General features: G+C 38.6%; 2 protein-coding genes across 5 annotated transcripts in view; one reads left to right on the top strand and one right to left on the bottom strand.

Moving 5' to 3' along the window:
- UMAD1 (UBAP1-MVB12-associated (UMA) domain containing 1) overlaps positions 1–18,680 on the bottom strand; it is a 79,939-nt gene extending 61,259 nt beyond the window's left edge. The window contains exons 1-3 of one of the 4 annotated variants that reach the window (XM_015619454.1): positions 18,639–18,680; positions 15,772–15,823; positions 11,136–11,254 (exon numbers count right to left, since the gene is read on the bottom strand). In XM_015619454.1, coding sequence (XP_015474940.1) covers positions 11,136–11,217 — 82 coding nt within the window. In that variant the 5' untranslated portion in view covers positions 11,218–11,254; positions 15,772–15,823; positions 18,639–18,680. Of the gene's footprint in view, positions 1–11,135; positions 11,255–15,771; positions 15,824–18,605 lie in introns of all 4 variants that reach the window. The other 3 variants (XM_015619456.2, XM_015619458.1, XM_015619457.3) reach the window with 3 other exon arrangements.
- A 7-nt stretch (positions 18,681–18,687) lies between these two features.
- Positions 18,688–22,142, top strand: RPA3 (replication protein A3). Its single transcript, XM_015619459.3, has 4 exons — positions 18,688–18,846; positions 19,053–19,127; positions 21,018–21,126; positions 21,603–22,142. The coding sequence occupies exons 1-4, from the start codon at positions 18,748–18,750 to the stop codon at positions 21,683–21,685; spliced, it is 366 nt and encodes a 121-aa protein (XP_015474945.1). The 5' UTR covers positions 18,688–18,747; the 3' UTR covers positions 21,686–22,142.
- Positions 22,143–22,199: the final 57 nt, after the last annotated feature.

The following is a 22,199-nucleotide window of genomic DNA, read 5'->3' as shown; positions in this document are numbered from 1 at the left end:
AAGCTGGCAACACATTCTGTCTCTTTGTGCTGTTTTGTTTTTTAAAACCTTAATTCATTTCATTTTCAGAAATAAAAAAAGCACAAATCCACCACACACTTGGGCTAGGGAGCAGAGATCAATATCCCCATTTTCTTTCTCACAGGCCACTGAAGTTCAATGACTCATGCAGTATCAGAGAAGCTCCTATGTCTTGCATTATTGAAGTAAAACCACTCTGCAGCCAATATAAACACTGGGAGTCCTCTCACTGGACTTTTAGACTTTGATGCTGGAAGATGTGCATATGACAGCACTAAGCCCACGCAGAACTTGAGTTGAGGTCTCCCACTTCTCAGATGACTGCTTGACTAAGCACAAATACACACCAATCATATTTCAAGAAGAACATGCTAACTTCAGCTTTTGTTTTTTAATCAAGTGGACAGATGTGCTCGAGGTATGGTGCTTTGATTCAGACACTTCAGCTCCAGAGCATACTAAGAATTCAAGCTTATTACTGGTCTCTGCTTTTTCCAGTAGGTCACTTTAGGCAAATATGCTCTAAACAGATTTTGCAAACTAAATTTCAGAGATGCTTAATTCTACTTCTTGATCACTCTTTCCTATTTTTTAAAAACGCAATACATGACCTGAAAACCACTACTTGTTCTTTACTGGGTCTCACCTTTGGGTTGCTTACTGGTAAAGTAGAAGTAAATTTTCATAAGAGGTGGTATATCTAACTGAAATTTATATTCAACTGGAGTCAGTATTTAGACATAATGAAAGCTCTTTGTACATCTTTTTATAAGAGTGTTGACATAACTTGTGGGTTAGTAAAAGAAAACAGTTCCAACCAAAAAAATCCTCTCCAGAAGTTTCCCTCCTAATGAAGGGTGCATTGGTATGTGTAATACCCATCTTTTAAAGATAATATTAGCTGTTTTCTGCTACAATAAGATTTCTAATGTTTTTTGTAAATCAGATCTCTACTCCTGTCCTTCTGCAACACTTATGGATTAAATAATTCAGAAGACATCAGTTAGGGAAGTTCATATTGAAAAAAAATTTAAAGAAATAACCATAAAGTTCCATTCTGTCCCACTCAAAAACCTTAAAGTTTCATACTAACTGAAATAAGGGCAGAAATTAATGTAATGGGTTTTAAATTGTTGCTCTTCCTTATTCACCTGGGAGTATGAAAACTATGAGGTTAAATCCTGAAGACTACAGTTTACTGCTGGTCCAGACAGATCTCAGCAAAAAGAGGTTTTAAATGATACAGTCTAACAGCAAGAATCTTTTTTGGTTTGCTTTGTTTTGTTCCAGGAAAGGTCTGTGACTATGGATCATTTTAAGGAAGCTTACCCAATTTAAATGAAAAAAAATGTATATTGCACACGGCAGTTACATGCTCATCTTTAATTTGGGGAAACTGAAAGAGAAAAACAAACAAAAACCACAAAAAACCCCACATCAAACCAAAACACCAAAACAAATGAGCCTCACCACTGACAATGAGCTCACCATTGACAACTCAATACTTCCAGCTGCAAGATTTCCCTACAGTTTCTACTAGTATTCTTATAGACAAAATACCAAATCCATATCCACCTTATCCATGTTCCCTTAACTTCACCTAGATACCCTGGCAAAAACAAGAAGGAAATTAAGAGAACTATACTCATCTGCTGAATGAATTTGAAGTCCCACATTTATCTTAATTGCTGGGAAGAGGAAAGAGAGAAACACACTGTACCAATATTCTGAGTTAACTTAAGACTTTGAATTATTTTCTGTCCATTATAATTTGTGCCCTATACACAGTTTTTATAGCAAATTACCATGTGTAAATTGAGGAAACAGTATACAGAATTAAGGCTGAGATTATATCCTGTAGTGTAGATAGGTAAGTACTAACAGCAGAGTGTCTGATAACTGATAAACAAGCTGCACAAATGAAGCAACCCACTAGTTCTAGGAGGTATTTGTATTCTCCTTTATTTTTTACTCTCATGTAGGATATCCCCATGACAATGGAAATAGCACTAATTTACTAAAATTAGTGGAGATGTCCTAAAATATATAAAAAGCACAAAGTTAAATGATCATGTCAGAACACAATGAGTACTGCATAATTTCCTCAGCAAGCCATGGTCAATGCTGTGAGAAAATGCTTCTTTTTGACTGAAAGAAGAAAGTAAATTTCATTATTGTCCACACAACCCTCATTTGTGGAGAAAAACACTATGTAAAATCTGAACATCATTCAGATGTGAGCAGAGAGCACATTGTATTTCTGGCAACCTCCAAAGAGGTGTTATGGCAAAAACAGATGAAATAGCACTGAAATGCAAAACAACTGAATGGATAAATCCCCTATATCCTTTAATTTATTTGTCCTGACTGAAATGTACTCAGCTAGTATACCAAGAAGGAGCAGCTAAAGAAAAAAACAACTTTGTGGACAAGGTGACAAGCCACCTTCCATTTTATGAGGAAAAGCCTTACACTTACATTACTATTTCACATTGAGGCCTATGACATGACTGATTAGAAGCACTTGTAAAACACAGAACAAAACCTTCTTGAGTTTCTTTATAATATCTAATTAAAAATAAACAAGAGAATATATCTTTTTAAAAGTAATTTTTCTTCTTCCACTGAAAAAAAAAAAGTACAAAAACATTTATTTGCCAGAGGTAGCAAGGGGTGTGTGTAAAACCAGTTCAACATAACATTTCCTTCTGAGAAAATTAACACTGATTAACATCTGTAGAAGTCTGAATGACTCCAACCAGACAGGCAGTGATTACATGAGCTAATGACTAGGGCTCTCTTTGAAGGAATGATCATCTAACTATGCTGTACATTGCTGAAAGAGGGACTTTAACCTGAATTTATCACTTGCCAAAACATCAACTCGTGCTCCTGCAACACGTTTTCCACCTCCTGTTTTTCAGTTAGCTCTAGCTGTAGGTCCACTGTATATAGGCAAATCAGACTTGGCCTAAAAAGATGTTCTCATACCCTGAACTGTTTTCTTTTCATCATAAAGCAAACAAACTTTTAATTCTTGAAGTGGTTCATGAAGTGGACCAGCATGTTCTGGGAAACAAAGTTTACAGCCAGCATTTGAAAATCCCTACTTTTATACTATATTTTATTGGTTTTACTCTGTTTTACAATAAGGAGCAGGTATTTTCCTATCATATATTTCAACTTCAAATTGCTTTAAGAATGCTGTATAGGCCAATAGACTATGGCACTGCTACTAGAGAGTGAACTTCTACATATGGGAGCAAAACTGTCAGAAGCCAGGTGTCAAAAGTGATCACCCTACTATAAGAAAGGTTAAAGAATACAATCTCAACTATGTAAACACATCATTGTAGACCAGTTATGTCCAAAAAAGGTCTTCATCTTTTCTAAGAAAAAATTTCTATCAAAAGAAGGATTTTCTTACTTAAGCATATTCTACTTCCATCAGTATTTTCAAAAATTAAAATCAGTAGGACCAAACCTCTGAGGAGCACTTTGGAGACCTGGATTGTAGAAAGTGACTATTATACATCAAGTCTGAAGGCAGTTAATATGAAAAACAGGAGTGCAACTCCAACCAATATTTTCTTAGAGGGCTGGCAGCAAACTGCCAGATGCATGTGTGACCTCAAAACAACCTTTTGCCAGATGCCTCTTTAACCTCTTACAATTACATCAACTTCTAAAAAGACTGCTACATTTTACCATTTTCTTCCTTTGGTTATGCAAATTAAGAAGCTATGCTTAATAGACAGAATGGAAGTGTTTGGTTCTGTACATTTTTGTCTCTTAATGCCCCAAAATAAAGCTGTTTGATACAGCAGCACATAATTCTTTCTTGCCAGCATTAAAACAAGTTAAACAAGAAGTCTTCATCTTCATTCTTTTCTCCTCCCTTGAGTCCATGGTCAAACCCAGGTAACTTTTTAAGATAGTTGTGAGTTAAGGGGCCAAGACAATATTCAGCCAAAGCAAACAATAAATCACTTTTGAAACTATTTACCATTTCTAAGTAAATAACCTTTTCTTTCATAAAAAGTATGCTATACATCTTATGTTACAATCAACAGAAGCCAACACAACCATTCACAATATTCAGATTCAAAACTAGTCTGTATGCTAATATTTTAAAAAGGGCATTTTCTGCAAATTTAGAAATAATAAATTCATAGCTTGAAAGCATCATGAGTATGTTCTAGGGGCTGAAGCCCTAGAAAGCAAAAGGAAGAGAAATTTTGTGGCATGAAAAGTAAGTAGGTCACGTATACTAAAGTGCTAAATATACTAACATCTGATTTGTGGCTGAGAGAACTGTTTTTAAAATCTAGAGGTGTACAAGTAAATGAAGAAATGCAATCATTTGTCAACAAAAACATTCTCTGATAATGCATTAAAGAGAAAGATTCCTTCTGCTGTGTAGAATCCATCAGGAAAAAAAAGCATTTCCTTTAAGAAATATACCTCCTCATACAGCAAAACAATGAATTTCAGTTGTTCTGTAACCCAGATCCTTTAATCTGCATAAGAGATGCTGACTGAGTTCACTCAACCAAATCACTACTGGCTTTCAGAATACAATCAACACATGCTTTTCAACAGTATTAATATAGCATGAAGCTTGTGCTCCTAATTATTCATGTTTTTTGCATTCTGTTTTTTCCCCCTGCTGTAAAATATGCAAATTTACTTCTTTGTGTTATTTAGGTCCCGCATGGGCCTCAACAGATCTGTTTGGAACGAATTACAAGCCAACATCTAGATACATGCTGTCAACATTTCAAGCTTCATTATTTTTATTAGGTTGGAATGTCATTATAGATTTGATATTAGGCTTTAAAAAGCTTTTTATAAATCTCTTGAAAACCTACAGTCTAATCAAATGGTACACCGATAATTACTATTACTGCACTTTTGTGTGTGAAAGGGGGAGAGCAAAGCCCTCCGAGCCCTGAATCCGAGGGAAATCCCCATCTAGCGGCACCACTGAAAACCGCAGGTTGTTTTTGTGCAAAATTAGTCCCAAAGAGGATTAGTTTGACTTCATCACTGAATGGAGACATTACCTCCTTATGCAACTAAGGATCGGTAACAGGAGAGCACTCTTTCTTCTGAATTCCTCCTCCTCCCTTTTCAATCAACTCTGACTGCAAAATTCAATGCCCAGATGAGCTACCATGGTTTTTAAGCATAAAAACCATAAAGCAGCACTTAAGGAAAGAGGTCACTTGAAATTCTGTAACTTCTTAGTATGCATCAAAAGTGTTCACTTAGAGTGGCACAGGCTGATAGGTATAAAATATTCTTTAGATAAAAATATTAAGAGATCCCCAAATCTCAGATTACTATAAAGTTAGTATTAAATATTTTAAACTCAAAACCCATAAAAAACCAGTATAGCTTGGTTATTCGAAAACTATAAGATTGGAAATAACTACACAAGCACCTCCTGTTATATAAAAAATAGGTAATGTGAGTCCATTGATGCAGAAAATGAAAGCACATTGAGACACTGCTTTTTTCTAACTGGCACAATGCCTTGTACATTTCTTTAATGTAATAGTATATTTTAAAACACTGCAACAGCCCAACCTTACTTACTAGCACCACTAAAAGCTCCTTAAATATTAATGAAAAAGCAATGTAGACATTTTCAGGGACTTACTACACATTACTATTAACTCCTAGAAAACAAACAGCAGCAATAACACTAAGATTTTACAAATCTCTTGATGAATTTAATCTTTGAGGTGTGTGTGCAGAGGGAAGAAAGCAGAAAAGTATTTGATTTGCAGTAATGAATTAGTGTGGGGGTAGTCCTTTGTTTCAGGAGCATCAGTATATTAAATTTCCCTTTCATAACAGATTCACTCCAGAAAATGTATACATATATACATTTCTCTCAGAGGCAAACATTTAAGGAGTTCAACAACTACATGTAAAATTGTTCTTTGGAAAAACAGTCCAGATTTCCAGAACTAAAGGCTAACTTGGGCTGATTATTTTACTTTTTTCTATCTTCAATACAGAAGATTTCCCATTTGTTAGGGTGTTCTTCTGCAATATAACTGCAGTTGACAAAGGGAAGCTTTCATCTGGATGTAAATCATATTTTTCACAGTTTCACAGATGAGTGAGGATACTCCTGCCTACAGATGAGGATGATCCCGTACGAAGGAATTAGAATACTGATTTAACTCAACATTATAGATACTGAATACATCAGAGGAACATTCAAGTATCTCATTTGAAATAAGCCAAAGTTTTAATGCCTTGCTGAGATTAACTTAAAAGAGTAAGTCATACCTGACCACCAAAACTTTAAGATAAGAGTATCTGCTATCATCCACCATAATTTATCCAATTCCCTGTGTAATCTTTTTGCAGCCCATTATGTTCCTGACTTTGTGACAGCAGGTTGTAATGATGAAATAAACAACATCCCACTTCTTACAAGAAGTTCACAGATTTTCTACCTGCCAACTGGTATTAGTACCAGCTCTTTTCTATACTTTTACTAAAGAAGAAATAATTGGCTTATACTGTATTTCATCTCACAGGATGAAAAACAGTAGTTCCCACCTCCTTTTCTGTGATATTTTAGATGCTGGTGCAAGCCTGAACACATTTGCTCTGTAGAGTTTCTTTACTTCACACATTATCATTGAATCATTGAAACAGAAAGGTCGCTAGTTAATTGAACAAATCCAAGACTAATTTAAATATCACAGATTGTTCTATTTATTTTGAAGAGATTTCAAAACACTTAATTTCTTATGACTGTTTTCTATTGAGAAGAAACTTGGTAGGCAAAAATCATGCTTACTCCAATAGTGATAAATATTATCAAATAAGCATTAATCCAAAATTTGCTCACAAATTCTAGATGGCCTTCCTAGATGAATCTAGGAAAGCACAGTAGGAAGAATAGAGGTTCACAGTGCAGCAGTGTATATTCAGTACAAAATTCCTGCCAAACTTTCTTACCATGGCCACAGCCTCCCTGTCTCTGTGACAGTCAATCTACTCTGATGAGAATCCTGTGACTGCTCACTTTTCTTTAGGTACTTACTCATTGAAAAACTCTATAACAAAATTGCCGAATCTTAGAAAATAACCTTTAGGTGACACTTTAGTGCTCTGTGTAAGTACCAATACTCCCTACCACTTGTTAAGAGGTCTGCTCCTGAGGCTGGGAGCATTGAAAACCCATGTTAATTTATGAATGAAAGAGAAAGCTGTCCTAAATTCAGGGAAGAAACAGAAGTTAAATATGTTTAAAAATCAGGTGTCAGCACCTGCAACTGAGTTGCTTCTCCAAACCATTTACTCCATTCCAATACACAACATAAAAAGATCCCTGAGAGAAAACCAAGCAAAACCCAACAACTCTTAAATCCATGGAACAGATTTCCCTTTAAATCACAAGTCAAAAGTAAACAAAGCCTTGAACTCAGGCATGGTCAAAGGATCAGATCAAGAGTTCCTAAGAGAACTGTGCTGCCTCCAGACACAGTGAGAGACAACACAACCCTCCTGGTTGTCCAGCCCTGAGCACACCACCAGGGTCAGCGGTGCCTTCCCAGCACCAGGGCTTTGGCTCTCTGTGCCTGTGGCCAGCCACAGACATGACACAGCCTGAGCACATCCATCAGGGCCAGGCAAAGAGCTGTGGGAGAAGCCTCATTTCTTTGTCCTTGCCAAAAGCACCCTGCAGGGATGCTTGGGAACCTGGGTGGCCACAACCCTCTGACCCAGCTTCCTGGCCTGGCCTCAGATGTGCCTAATCCCTGCAGACGTGTCTGGCAGTCCCGGTCTCGGCTGCCCCTGGTCACTGTCCCCAGGCTGTGGTGTCCTTGTTCAGGGAGTGTGGGACTGCCCTGCTCCTCAGCGAGGTCTCTGCCCGAGCCCCTGCACTCTTGGCACCTCGCTCAGCTGCAGGCTCAGCTGCCTGGGGGAGCCACCAGCATTTGCTGCTCCCTCACTCTGGCTTACTGCAATTTTATCTGGAAAAGTAAACAAGACCCTGCACACTGGGCTCTTAAACTATACGTGAAAACAAAATTAACTTCTCTCGGTCATTTGAAAGGGGACATTCAGGACAATATTCTAATTGATTTTAGTTATTTATAAGATTTTTTAATGAAGAGGGTGATGAGACACTGGAATAGGCTACCCAGAAAAGTTGTGCTCAAAGTCAGGCTGCACAGAGCTTTGAACAAGATTTATTGAAAGATGTTCATGCCCATGGAGGCAGGTTGTACTAAATGTTTCCAACCCAAATCATTCTATGATTCTGTGATCTTTCAGTTGCTTCAAGCAAAAACACCCACTACCCACCCCAGTTGCACCATCAGCACCATAGGAATTTTGCAGAGTTTCTGACTGTCTCGCCAAACACACATGGGAAGCAACATTGCTGTCTCAGTGTCCTGATCCTAGACTAAAAGACATTTGGATCTTTGAGACTGATGGGAGATTTTTAGCTATGTGCCAAACCAAGATGCCAGAACTAAACCTGTATATTTCTCCATGGCTAGCAACAATAGGAATGAATGGTAGGTTGGAATTTATTTTATATTACGAAAGCCACAAAACATGAGAAATTCCTAAAGAACTACTACTCTCCAAGATTTCCAAGCTAACTGAAAATTACTTGTTTTCTTAATTCTGGCTTTCAGAATGTTAACATTAAAAACAATTTGTGATGATCAGGAAAGCCCCTGAAACATTTTTCCATATTTCTGCATTTGATTGACTCATCAAAACCAACTGCACATGTTATGCCTATTTCATAAGCATCGTTTCCCTTTTCAGAGTAATAGTTCTGCTTGTTACAGAACAAGCACCATTTTTACCACTTCAATAAGAGATGAGATGACCAGTATCCAGAAAATAAGTGAACTGCTAGTTAGACATGAAAATGTTTTAGTCTCTTCTAAGAAACTATATTTTATATTTATTTTGTAGAGAGGGAATTACAAATTATTTTTGCTTGATTCCCATACATGCAATATTTACCCCAAAAGCTAAAATACAGTATTTCTTTCAGCTGCTAGGCTTCAAAGTTGGTTTTGTTGATTCTGTTTTTATGAGTCACCTTTCTAGTCAGACAGTGAATTCCCAAATGCATTGGTACTTTACAAGGAAAGGTAGATTTCAAATATAGCAATTTATAACAGGATTTGGAGAAGTTATGAAAAGAAAAAAATCATCTTCACATTTGACAGGGCAATAGCTGTGTAAAGCACTGACTTTTCTTCTCGCTTTTTCAAATATCAACCAATACAGAAATATTCCTCCCATGTCCACAGGATATTGGTGAACTAAGCTTTTTGTTCTTATATGCTCTGAATGAAAGACTGGGTTTAAGAACCAACATAAAATGTAAGAAATTAAATTTTCACCCCCTCCAAGAGTATTCACTGCCTATAATAATATTCACATAAATGGTCCTAGAAACCTGCTGCTGAGACATGTTAAAAATATTTACTATTGAATTTCCAGAATATTTTACACACCAGTTTAGAAAAGCTTCAGAACATTCCATCTGAGTAACAAAATAGTAACTAACAGAATGGCTAAGTGTTGTGGTTTGGGCTTTTGTTTTCCACTGACACTATTCCTAGACAAAAACACCCCTTCCAGATAAATATCTGCTTAAGTCCTAACCCGTAATTCTGCAACTACATGTGTCTTGCAAGACAGTGATATGCTTCACTGATAAGGTTGATAGCAGTTCTTCTGCCCAATGCCAGAGTCCATTTCATTGCAGACAGCTAAATTAACTTCCATCTGAGCAAAAAAGAAATAATAATAAATTTTAAAAAAGACTCAAATAAAATTGATTGTTTTAAGTTTATATTTAACAATTAATTTTACGTGAATTTATGTGAACAAAATTTAAATAGTCACTGACAGTATTTCAGGAAAAAAGAATGAAGCTAAATTGAATGCAGAATCAGGACCAGCAACTGTGGGACATAGCAACATTTGGGTGCAGAATTTTGCCTATTACAGAAACTGAAATGCTAAATGATCTCCAGACATTTTGGGGATGATGATGTGTCTCCTTTGACCCTTCCACAATGCAAATGCTGGAGTGACTTGATGTAGCCATTAAAACTGCTGCAGGTGAACAGAATCTAGTGGAAGATAGCCATTAAGCATGACAACACAGTCACAGATGTGAAACAGATTTGTTTTAATGGAGAACTTTTGCCAAAAATCTAAGTTCTCTACAAAAGGGTTCCAAGTCTCTTGTACTGTTAGACTTCAATATTCTAGAGGCTTTTGTGACTTGAAAATGCTCAAGAAGTAACACTTAAACAGAGAAACACTGTAAGATTCCTGATAAGAAACAGTCAGTAAATCAGAGCAGCAGAAGCTGACTACCGATGACAGATTCACAAGGAGGAAAACAAATAGTCAAAAGAGAAAAAAGGATCAGTTTCAGTGTAACAGCAATAATTTTTTTCTCTTCTGCACACTTAAGCCAACCTGCAAAACTGTGAAAGAGCTTGATCAAAGTTCCAGTTGTAGCCAATTCACAGGTGTGTATACTTCAGATTAGTTTTTGAATAAGAAAACTTTGAAAGCCCTAAACTGCTTTATTTTTATCAAACTAAAAGTCAGGTTCTGAGACAATGTATCTATATTCACCATGACCAGAAATACACCAGCACTTCTTGGCTTCTAATATAAAAAGTCTATGAGCAAAATGGAAAGGAAGAAACCTGAATAAAAGCCAGTCCTTTAACAACTGCAGTAAGATACTCCCTTCCCACAACTCTAATCATAAAGCTAGAAGCCCCAACTTTAACCTTTCCTGTTTTTGTAAGAATGTAACTTCTCCCCACTCAGCATGAAAGGAAAACATGAAACTACATTTTCAGTGCTCCTGAATATGAGTTCAGACCTATGTAAAAAAATATTCAGCAATTTAGTCCAAATGAGCAGACTAGGAAAATTAACTTTGTCAGGAAAAGTAAGGATACTGGACAATTTTTATCAGGGCTTCTCTTAACATTTCATTTAGTCTAAACATCTCAAAGAAACTTCAAGATCAAAATTTCAAAGATGAAAGAATCACTTTATACCGAAGCCCCACTTACCCACAATAACAAATCCATCTGCTTCTCTCTCTGGCACTGTAACCTTCTTCGAATCTTGACTTTTCCGGAAGAAGCTGAACATAGTCTCTTTGGGTTCTTTTTGTCTTCTAAGGAGTTATCTAAGTGAAGACAAAACATGTTAAATAAACATATAATAACAGAACTTACAATAAGGGGAACGAGGCTGGTGAGGGGCTTGGAACACAAACCCTGTGAGGAATGGCTGAGGGAGCAGGGGCTGTTTAGCCTGGAGAAAAGGAGACTCAGAGGTGACCTTACCAATTTCTACAACTCCCTGAGAGATGGTTGTAGTCAAGTGGGGGCTGGTCTCTTTCTCCAGGCAACAACTGACAGAATGAGAGGACACAGTCTTAAGCTGCATCAAGGGAAATACAGGTTGGATACTAGGAAAAAGTTTTTCATGGAAGGAATAATAAAGTAGTGGAATGGTCTGCCCAGGGGGGTGGTGGAGTCACCATCCCTGGATGTGTTTAAAAAAAGACTGGATATGGCACTTGGTGCCATGGTTTAGTTGTAGTGTTAGGGCAGAGGCTGGACTCGATGATCTTGGAGGTCTCCTCCAATCTAGTCATTCTACTGAACAGATCTATTGAAAAAGTTCATGTAACAGACCATACGTATGTAGTGAGGCCACATACCTAATCTTTATTACCCAATTTGAAATATCAGGCATTTTGACAGATTACCTTGTTGAGGTAGCAATTTACTTCAACAGGCAAGAGGACAGTGAAGTACAAAAGGCTTTTATACAAAGTTATGAATGGAGTGGAATCATCAAAAAAACACAAACAAACAAACAATAAAAAAAATTCAACTGTTCTCAATGAAAATTAAAGATGGAAACTCCTTTCAGCCTTTATCCAGAATGTTTTCATATTTTTCTGCTACTTTGTATTGTTATTAGACAAGCTTTCTCTTCAAAGACAGTGGTAACTATTTTCAGTTTCCCAGTCTGCAATCTTAAGGACTGCCTAACAGTTGAGTACCTTTAATTAACAGTTACCAATGATTTCCTTAAAAGAAAAAGCAGAGAAATCATTTGTAGCAAATTTTTTGCAACAATAAATCATTAAAAGACTCTTCCAAGGTAGCTAAGAACTCCATTGCGGGAAGAAAACAAGGAAACAATTGACATGAAAACATGGACTGCAAAAGAAAATGCTCATTGTCCCCTGCCTCTCAGGACTGGAAGACTACATAGAAGCAATTCTGAGTAACTTAAATGGGACAAAGTCATACTAAAAACCCATGAAGGGGCCCATGAGGGTCCCTCGAAGGCTGAACTTGGACCCTTGGACAACACCAACCTATGGAGCAGCCTGTGGTCTGGCTGAAACACATTATGTGCTGGACACAAAGAGGAAGGCTTAAATAAAGGCATGCAGATATCTGCTCTACCAAAATACCCATATAAAATTGGGAAAAGTGGAATAATGTAATTTCAATTTTGAAGGAGAATTTGAGGAGCAGAATCCTGATTTATTTTGCAGACATCAACATGTTAATGAGAAGGGACTGACCCAATAGCAACCCTAATATACACCTCCAACAGAGGAAAGGACTCCAGGGTGAAGAATTAAAGACGTATACAGGGTCAAGTTTCAGTAACATTATTTCACACTAAATTTAACAAAGAAGAATCTTTAGAATGTGGGAAAGAGTGAAGAGTGCTACTGTGAAATGTGCAGATTAAGGAAAAAAAAAAATCCTAGATTAACTATTTGCTGGATTTCTTCATTCCCTACCCAAATATTCATATACAACACAAGATACAATAAACAAGACCTTTTTTTGCCCTGGCCAGGGACCTGTGGCAACTCAGTACTGACAATTCATATAAACTGCCTAAAATTCTGCTGTTAGAAGCAATCACACACTCCAGAAAGTCCTGTAGGAAGTGCAAGCACTGGCTTTCAGGAACAGTGTATAAATAGATCATGGCAAAAGCAGCAGCTATTCAAACTGTGGCCTGATACCTGAGACTTGAAGACTGAATACCCCACAGCCTGGCCAGCTACTGCTTGCTTATGCTGACACAGTGCAACTTCTAGCCACCAAATAAACTACATTAATGTGCACAAGAACAGAACAAACCATTCTGTGATCCAATCCCAGAATACAGTAATTTTTTAAAAATGTTAGTTAACAACACGTTATTCCTTTTCGCTTGTTCTCCTACCTTAGCAAGAGAAATACTGATATTTCCAGTTCCATGGAGATTACACAGTAGAAACTCCTAATTATCTCATTTATTCCTTACCTCCCCCCACACCCAGGCTCAACACATGGCGCCAGCAGCATATTCCTTTTTCAGCCCTCAGGGAATAAGTCTTCTCCTGCTACCAATTAGGGTTGTCAGTCCCATAGCTCAAGTGGTAAAAACCTGTGCTGTAATGCTCAAGAGTCAGGTTTCTGCTCCAATGATGTATGAAGGAGAAGCAGTTGTGGAACAGTTTAAAATGCAATTTTACCTTCATCTTAAGTGTGCAACAACAAGAAGCAAAATCAACTTGATGTGCAAAATCTTACAGATAGTTTAGGTAAAGTCTCAGATTCCAGTCACTTGAGGTGCCAGAGCTGCAGTTGCTCCAATCACACTTTTTCTCTTTTGAGATCTGCATTATTGTACAGTTTTCAGCTCTATCACATAATGTCCCCCTTCCCTTCTTTCTTGCACAAAGAAAAGCATCTTAATCAGTATATACATGGCACAAAAGATTTGTATAGGGAACCATGCACTTTTAGTCTTTTAAATCCTGCATACGTAACATACCTAAACTTCACTGCTTTAAAGACAATAGGCATTTAGATTCAGAGTAAATTAGCAATCAGGACAATTTGATCAAGCCAAATTAATGTTACAAGCACTTTCACATACTAGATTTTTTATTTTTGTTGACAGTATCCCATTTTTTTCTAAAACCCAAAGAATTCATCTTATCTACATACATAAGTATAAGCATTGATCTTTTTTTTGAATTTTCTGTTTCTGAAGTAGATTAATTCCACTGCCAGCAGTATTTCTCTAACAGAAAACAAAACAAAAAAACCAATACCAAACCAAATCAAAATCAAAACTCACATATAGGTTTGCTTGAACCAGAAAACCAAACAAAATTAACAAAAGTACATCCTAAGCTCAGGCTTCAAGTCCTTATGCTGTTAAAATCACCAGCCCAGCCCTAAGGAAATAGTACCTGCCCTATTTTGTGACTGTGAATGTGGGGAGGTGGTATAAAACTACATATTAAAAAGACTAACATGTTTAGTGTTTCCTTCTCTAGCAACCTCTTAGAAACAAAAGTTGTGCTTGTAGATCTCGGGTCTTTGTAAGTATGTGGCAGGAAGAGTTCAACAACTACTACTTTCAGCATTTCAGTAGCTTTGTTGAACACACTATTAAGTAAGAACTGAAAAACAAATGACTAAAAAACCAGAGGGGGCACAGAAACAAAAAACAGAGCTACATACAGTAGAGCATGGGTAAGGGAAAGACTGTAGACAGGCAATGCATTTGTGATGCTCTTTTAAGAATCTTATCAACTGTGCTACTTCAAAAGTAAACATAAATCTCCCCAGCAACGGGAAATGCAACCACTAAATTTCTTGAATCACATGTTAAAAACAGAACAAAGCCCCTATCCAACAAAGAAACACACAGCTGAATGGAAACACTCTTGCTCTTGAAGATAAGGACACAGTTTAAGCACTTGCAGAATCAGGCTGCAGTTTTACTACTTGTAGATAAGATGAGGTTTCAGGTAATGAAAGCTCAGAACAACCAGCTTCATCTAAGTTTCATTTCAGAGTAAAAATTAAATTTGAAGTTTTGGGATTTGGATGCATGGTCATACAGTCTTGAGGAAAAAAAGCAGTTAGTTGTGTTTTTTTTTGTAAAAAAGCTGTCAGCACAAAATCACAGAAAATACACCCACCATTCAGAGATAGTACCACATTCTTGCAGTCATTTCTCCTATATAGCACAGCACTTTTCCCTTCCAGATGGGATTAATTTTATTTCTATAGGAGACCTGAAATTGAATTCACTGCCTAAAGATAAAAATCTCCCTTGGTAGGAATATGCAATTCCCTTCCTCCTCATGTTTCTCTCTCACAAAAAAAAGTGAACACAATCGCTGATAGTTAAGAATAATGCTTTTGGCACAGCTTCAGTCATTAGCAAATAATAAGCTCTGAGCTACAGCAATTCTGTGAGGCTGCAAAAAATATTTTGTCTTTCTGTGAGGCTCTGAGAACCTACGTGGCACTGGACAAAGATGAGTTACAGAGCTGCACAAAGGGGTTAATTTATTCCTCCTGCACTTTGTCAGTCTCCTTTGACAAGAACTATGGGCGACCTTTGAGCCAAACCAATATGTTAAATCAAATAAAATTTTTCTGTGCAACAAAGATTTAGTATATTTACCATTACTTTTCAGCCTTTTCTGAATGCTCTCAACACTTGGAGAGAATCATAATTTAATGTTAAAAACACCAAAGATGCAGACTAAGATGAACAGACAATGCCCAGTAATACAGCAAGGCAAAATTACAGTGGCACTGCCAGTAATTACATAAATGATGAAATGAGGACAGAAGAAGACATAAAACTGACCTTAAAGAAAGAACTGGAATAATTTCACATCTAGCAGCTTAAGATGTACAATCTATGGAAAAAGAAAACAGAGAGCATCAGAGCAGTTCTCACTTCCACACTACCATCTGCTGTGATTCACCAAGAAAGCAACAATCAGAAAAAGAGCAAGATGCTTACAGCCCTGTACAATCCCTCTCATCATGAAAACAACCAGTTTAAGAGTCAGGAACATGCGTGTTGAAAATACTTCTCTGTGACACCAAAAGAACAGTTTAAACTTTTGGCCTAAGTTACTATGTGAAGAAGGAAAAAAAAGGCATATAATTTCTTTTCTCTAGAATTAACATTAGTCATGGTTCTTTAATTTGTATTTCTTGAAAAGAGAAGAATGGAAAGTATCACAAGAAAACTACATTTTAAAAAAAGGGACATATGTATAATGAAACATTAACAACAATGTTTTTTTCTGTATTACATAAAATGTTAGGATTTATTTTTAATGTTTTTATAAAATTTCAGGAAAGCAGAAATACAAGAACTATATAACCCAAATTACCATAGTATAAAAACATTTGAAGAGACTGAATCATAAAAAATCAGCCACAACCAAGTCAGACAGTAAAAGCACAGGTGACAAAAAACAAAGCCAGGAGTGAAATAACAGCACTTAAACTGATGTAAACATTCAAAACCCTGAAGACAGGAAATGCAAAAAGAGAAAGCTAGGTGTTAATGAAACACAATACTCGATAGGCTGAAGCCTACTGTTTTCTCTTCAAACAATTTTCTTTTGAATGCAAACCTTCAACAGCTGCTAAGTGTGATACAGACAAGCATTTGTAAGAACTTGCACATGTTTTTCTAGCCGCTGACCCTTCAAACCCTTCAGCCCTAGAAGGGCCGCTGTGCACCTTGCTCCAACAGCTACAGTGACGAGATCTGTCCTTTCAAATCTCTGAAGATATGCTGTGGAGATGAGGATATTCTCTTGCAAATAAAATATTGAACAGGTGAATGTCACGGTGACACCGGGGGGATGACATGCAGCTAAATCTCGTATAAGATTTAACACCAGAGCACTCTCTGGTCACATGATGGCTCTGCACAGCTTCTGGCAGTAGTTTGTTTCCCTGGAAAGCTGACACAAGCTACTGCTGTATAACACCACCCCAGCCAACTAACAAAAACCACTTGGTACTGGTTAGCAAGCTGAACTGGCCCTTGGCTGCTTAGAAGAGACAGTCAGCACATGAGCGGTTTTGCGATTGCCCTTTTAAGCCAGAGCAGAGTTAGATTTTCCCAAGTATTTCCTGAAACACCAGTCCTGGAAAAGAAAATTAAATCACAAACCACAGAATGGCCGCAGTTGGAATGGACCTTCAGAGGCTCCCTTGTCGAACCCCCTGCTTAAGGAGAACCATCTTAGAGCTCGTTCTTCACGACCACATCCAGGTGGCTTTTGAGTACCTCCAAGGATGGAGACTCCACAACCTCTCTGGGCAACCTGTACCAATGCTTGGTCACTCTCACAGTGACAAAAGCATTCCCTGATAAATCTCCTGTGTTTCAGTTTGTACGGTTTGCCTCTGTTCCTTTCACTGGTCATGAGTAAATAAAGCCTGACTGCCCTCTTCCATCAGGGCTCATTAATAAGAGCCCTCTGAGTCTTCTCTTCTCTAGGCCAGACAGTTGCAGCTCTCTCAGTCTTTTTTCATATATAGGATAGTCCAGTCTCTTAATCATTGTCGTGACCCTTCTTTGGCCTCTCGCTAGTATGTCCACATGTGCCCTCGCACCCCGCGCTCTGGGTGCCCCACCAGTGCACAGCAGAGGGGAAGCAGCAGCTCCCTCGATCTGCTGGCAACACCAAATCACATGCAGATTGGGATATGTGAGTTGCCTTTGCCACAAGAACAACTGGAAGGAACCTCTCCATGCCAGGGATCGATTGGGAAAAAGGCAAGATGCATGGCAAGTGCCATGTTCAGATGCTGTATTTGTATTACATCCATCAGTTGTTCTAAACCTGGAGACTGAGTACCAGCTCAATTTCAACAATGAAATAAAATTAAATTAACAGAATAGCTCAGTTGGAAAGAATCTACAATGATTCTCTGGTCCAACTGCCTGATCACTTCAGGGACGATCAGAAGCTAAAGCATGTTATTAGGGCATTGTCCAAATGCCTCTTAAACGCTGACAAGCTTGGGGCATCGACCACCTCTCTAGAAAGCTTCTTCCAGTGTTTGACCACCCTCTCAGAAAATAAATGCTTCCTGATGTTCAACCTAAACCTCTTCAGGTGCAGCTTTGAATCATTCCCGCGTACCCTGGGATATCCAGTGGATACCAGGGATAAGAAATAAGCATGTCGTCTTCACTTCCCCTCCTCAGGAAGCCGTAGGATGATAAGGACAACCCTCAGCCTCCTTTTCCCGAACTAGGTAAACCCGAAGTCCTTAGCTGTTTCTCACAGGACACTGCCTTCAACAGCTTTGATTCCCTCCTCTGGATGTAGCTGTGGAGCCCAGAACTGCTCGATATTCCAGGTGAGGCCACACCAGCGCTGACTACAGCGGGATAATCGCCTCTGTTTGCACTGTGCGTGACGCGCCCCAGGACGCCTTTCGCCCTCTTGGCTGCCAGGGCACGGTGCCAAATTACACCTGAGCGGAACCAGTATCTGAAGGGAGAGGGAAAACGCCGGGTAGGGGAAATACGGGGCGATTTAAAAGGATTAAATGATAGGACAAGGCTAGAAGCTGACGGCCGGTTCCCCCGGACTCCCCGGGGCTCGGCCCCGCCGCCCTCCCCGCCGCGGCAGCATCGACAGCCGCCCCTCCGTCACCCACCCTCCCGCTGCCTCCGCCGCCGCTCTCACCAACCTCCGCCTCCGCTTCCGGGTCGCCTCAGGCGGAGGGGAAGTCCCGCCCCGGCCTCCCCGCTCCCGGGCCCCGTCCCTCCCTCGGCGGAAGGCGGGAAGCGGCGCCGGCCATGGGTGACATCCACGAGGTGCCGCGGCCGCGCATCGCCACGGGGCAGCTGGCGCAGCACATCGGGCAGCCCGTCTGCTTCGTGGGGCGCGTCGAGAAGGTCCGCGGGGCGCTCGGCGGGGTCTGGGAGCGGGGCTGGCGCCGTCCCTCGGGCAGCTCGGCAGCTCCAGGAGGCCGGAGCAGGGCGGGAGGCGGCCGGATCTTTGAGGCAAAGAACTGCTGAGGCGGCCAAAGCTGTGGCGCTTCCAGATGCCTTGGGAGCGCACAGGCCTAATGTATTTTCTAGACTTAAATATTCTTTTGTAGATTCATCCTAGCGGGAAGCTTCTCGTGCTTACAGACGGACTCGGAAAGCACACGACTGTGGAGCTGAGCGAGCCTGTAAGTTAAGGAATGCTTTGGAAATACTTGATGTCGCCCCTTGTGGATTCCCGAGATTCTGTCTCTTCTGAAACCTGTACATCCCTTCCATGTTTTGAGTTTTTCCACCTGTATTTCATTGCCTTTCTTTCTTGTATCTTTTTGCTAACCTGCAGTCTTCTTACCCATGAGCTGCCTTGGTCTTCATCCATTTTCAGCTAGTGTTAAGAGACAACTCATTCCTTGTCAGCACATCCCTGTTTGGCTCTCTATTAGTTGTTCACAGTATAATATATTCCACTACGTTTATTAGCATTATTTTAACTTCTGTCTTTCTTCCCATTTCCTTATCACTTCTATTATCAAAAAGAACATGGTGTTTTCAAGAGTTTTTTTAACATTGCTACATCTTCTTAGAACACTTGTCATAGTGTTTCAGGAAACTCCATAGTTAGCTTGAAGCATTCTTTCTTAAAAAAACCCCAAGCAATTAATGAAATGGGTATGATACAGTTAGAACTACTGAACAAAAATCCTGCTTCCTTTGTTACCACCTACCACTAAAGGAATAACATTTCAGCATTCTCTTCTGATTCTGTTTTTTTTCACCAAGAAGTGCTGTAATTAAACAATTATTTTAATTGTGATGGCAAATGCTCTAGCTTGACTCAGTGCATGTGTATATTTACATCTTTTTCTCCAAATGAGTTATTAAACGCTGAGAAACCTTGCCATTTCCTTGGGAAATAACTGTATATGGTACTCTTTCAGTCTTTCAAGACGAGTCTGTCCTTGTTGATGAAAAATGCAGTTAAATCTGGCAGAATTTTATCTTATAAATGTGAAGATTGCTGACGTCAAACTGCAACAAAATGTCTCTTACCTCTTTCTTGAGTTTGTGAAAACATTTCCTGCCTTGCGTTGTTAGAAATTCAGATGTTAGCATCTGACCAATGGTTCTATAATATTTTCTCTAGCAGTATAAGTGGTTGAATTCCATAAATGCAAAGCTATAATGCTGGGCACTTCAGTCTGTGTTCTACTGCCTTGGGAGAAGCTGGTGTGTGCAAAAAAAAGTGAGGCTAGGTAGTCCAGGTTCATCTCTCCAGTTCACCCAGTGTCAGTGGGGAAACTAATAGATTTGTTAATCAAAATGCTTTCTAACTTTTTTCCCTTTCAATATATTTTGCTATTTGTGCATGCACAATTCCTTTTTTCAACAGAGGACCCCAAAATTATGGGGAGGGAATTATTACAGAAGACTTAGATGTTGGAAGACCATTACCAAAATAGTACTGCACTGTTAAAATTTGTATCTTAAAAAACAAAAACAACATTCAAGCTGTATTTTTTTGGTGTAAGATATAATTTTTAGCCTTTTTTTCCTTTGTTCAACCAAAGGCTTATTAGTGACAGTATCTTCATATTCTGAACACTTACTGACAGATTACTTAAGAAATTATTTCTAGATATACCCCTGAATGTGGAATACTGGAACTGCTCTCTTGAATGTGTGATACCTCCTTAACTCTTACAGAGTTCTATAATTGACACAGGTTTGAATGCAGTGCATTAAAATCAGAATTGTTCTCTCTCTGTGTCCTAGATTAGTCTCTGTTCATTGATTGACACAGTTTTATATACTTATGAACCAGTATCTCTCCTTGGATGTGTCTTTGTTATTTTTTTTTTTTTGTTGGTATTGAATTAGCTATTACAAAACCTGTAAATCTTCAAGTGGATCAAGGTTTTTGTGGGGGAGGGTGACAGGGCTGTTCCGTAGTACTGTATTGTTTGACATGGAACACAATCTGTCATGAACAAACCATCAGTTGTGGAGAATTCCTAGCTGTGCAGTAAAGGCAGCAGCTAATTTAGTGTTACTAATTTCATCTTTGGTATGTTTTCTAGCTGGATGAGGAGATTTCAGGAGTTATTGAAGTGGTAGGAAGAGTAACAAATCAGGCAACCATCATGTGTGCATCATACGTCCAGTTCAGAGAAGATAAAAGTTCATTTGGTAAGTAAGAATATACATTATGGCAAATTAATTTTGAGTTCTGAACTTGTCTTCAATCAATAAGAAGGGAAAGTCTAGTTACCATTTTACAGTGAAGGTCTTTCTTCAAACTGCCAGATAAGGACAAGGGTGTAGAAGAGTGTCATGTGAAAAGTTCTGTACCAAATTTAGTGGTTTAACTGTAGGGAGTGACTCAATGTTGGAGCCAGTCTAGATCATTGCTGTGGCGTGATTGTTCTCCCACTCCTGACTGCGTGGTTCTCACCTTGCCCTGGACCTTGTGTAGTTGTGCAGCTGGCAGGCTTAGAAGTAACCCTCCAGAAAACAAGCAATGAGTGTTCCTGCTGTGGGAAAAGGGGAGAGAGCTGGAGGGAGACTGGGATCACTCAGCACTACTGTTTTAAAATAAGCAGTACTTGAATGTTGTCAGTGACTTGAGCTTATGCATTATAACGATTTTCTTTGCCCTTTTTCAGATCTGGAACTCTACAATGAAGCACTAAAAATTATTCATGAATTCCCTGAATACTTCCCGTTTGGTACTGGCAGGAACACTTGATTTTTATTAGCATATATTTAGGACTTCAGAGCAGACAACAGTGGTTTCTTGTCTGGCAGCATAGTAACAGTTGCATTTATTTTCAACAAATATACTGAAAAGACACTGTTACATGTGCTAAGTATTGCCTATGGAGAGTATGTTCTTCAAAAATGTATTTATTCAGCAAGGAAAACAAATGAGAATGTCTCACTGTATATATTTAACCCTTTCACATCTATGAGGAGTGTTTTCTTGCAAAATCAGACTTGTCAGAAACTCAAATTCTGTAAGTATCCTTTTCTAATTGGTAGAGGTTCTAGGATATATTACAGGAAACTTGTATGGAAAAAATTTGGTGGGGTTTCAATACAGTGCTTTTTTTATTTAATGTGCTTTGATATAAAATTATTGAATGGGGAGTATTTTGCATCTTGAGAATGATATCTTCACCAATAAAAAAATTCACTGCATTTAACCATTCGTGTCAGCATTATATGAGTGCTATTTTCAGTGATATGTCGTGACTCCTGTT

Source organism: Parus major, chromosome 2 (genome assembly GCF_001522545.3).
Source record: "Parus major isolate Abel chromosome 2, Parus_major1.1, whole genome shotgun sequence".
NCBI classification, from domain to species: Eukaryota; Metazoa; Chordata; class Aves; order Passeriformes; family Paridae; genus Parus; species Parus major.
The sequence above is the reverse complement of the archived record's forward strand: the minus strand, read 5'-3'. Positions and strand labels throughout refer to the sequence as shown.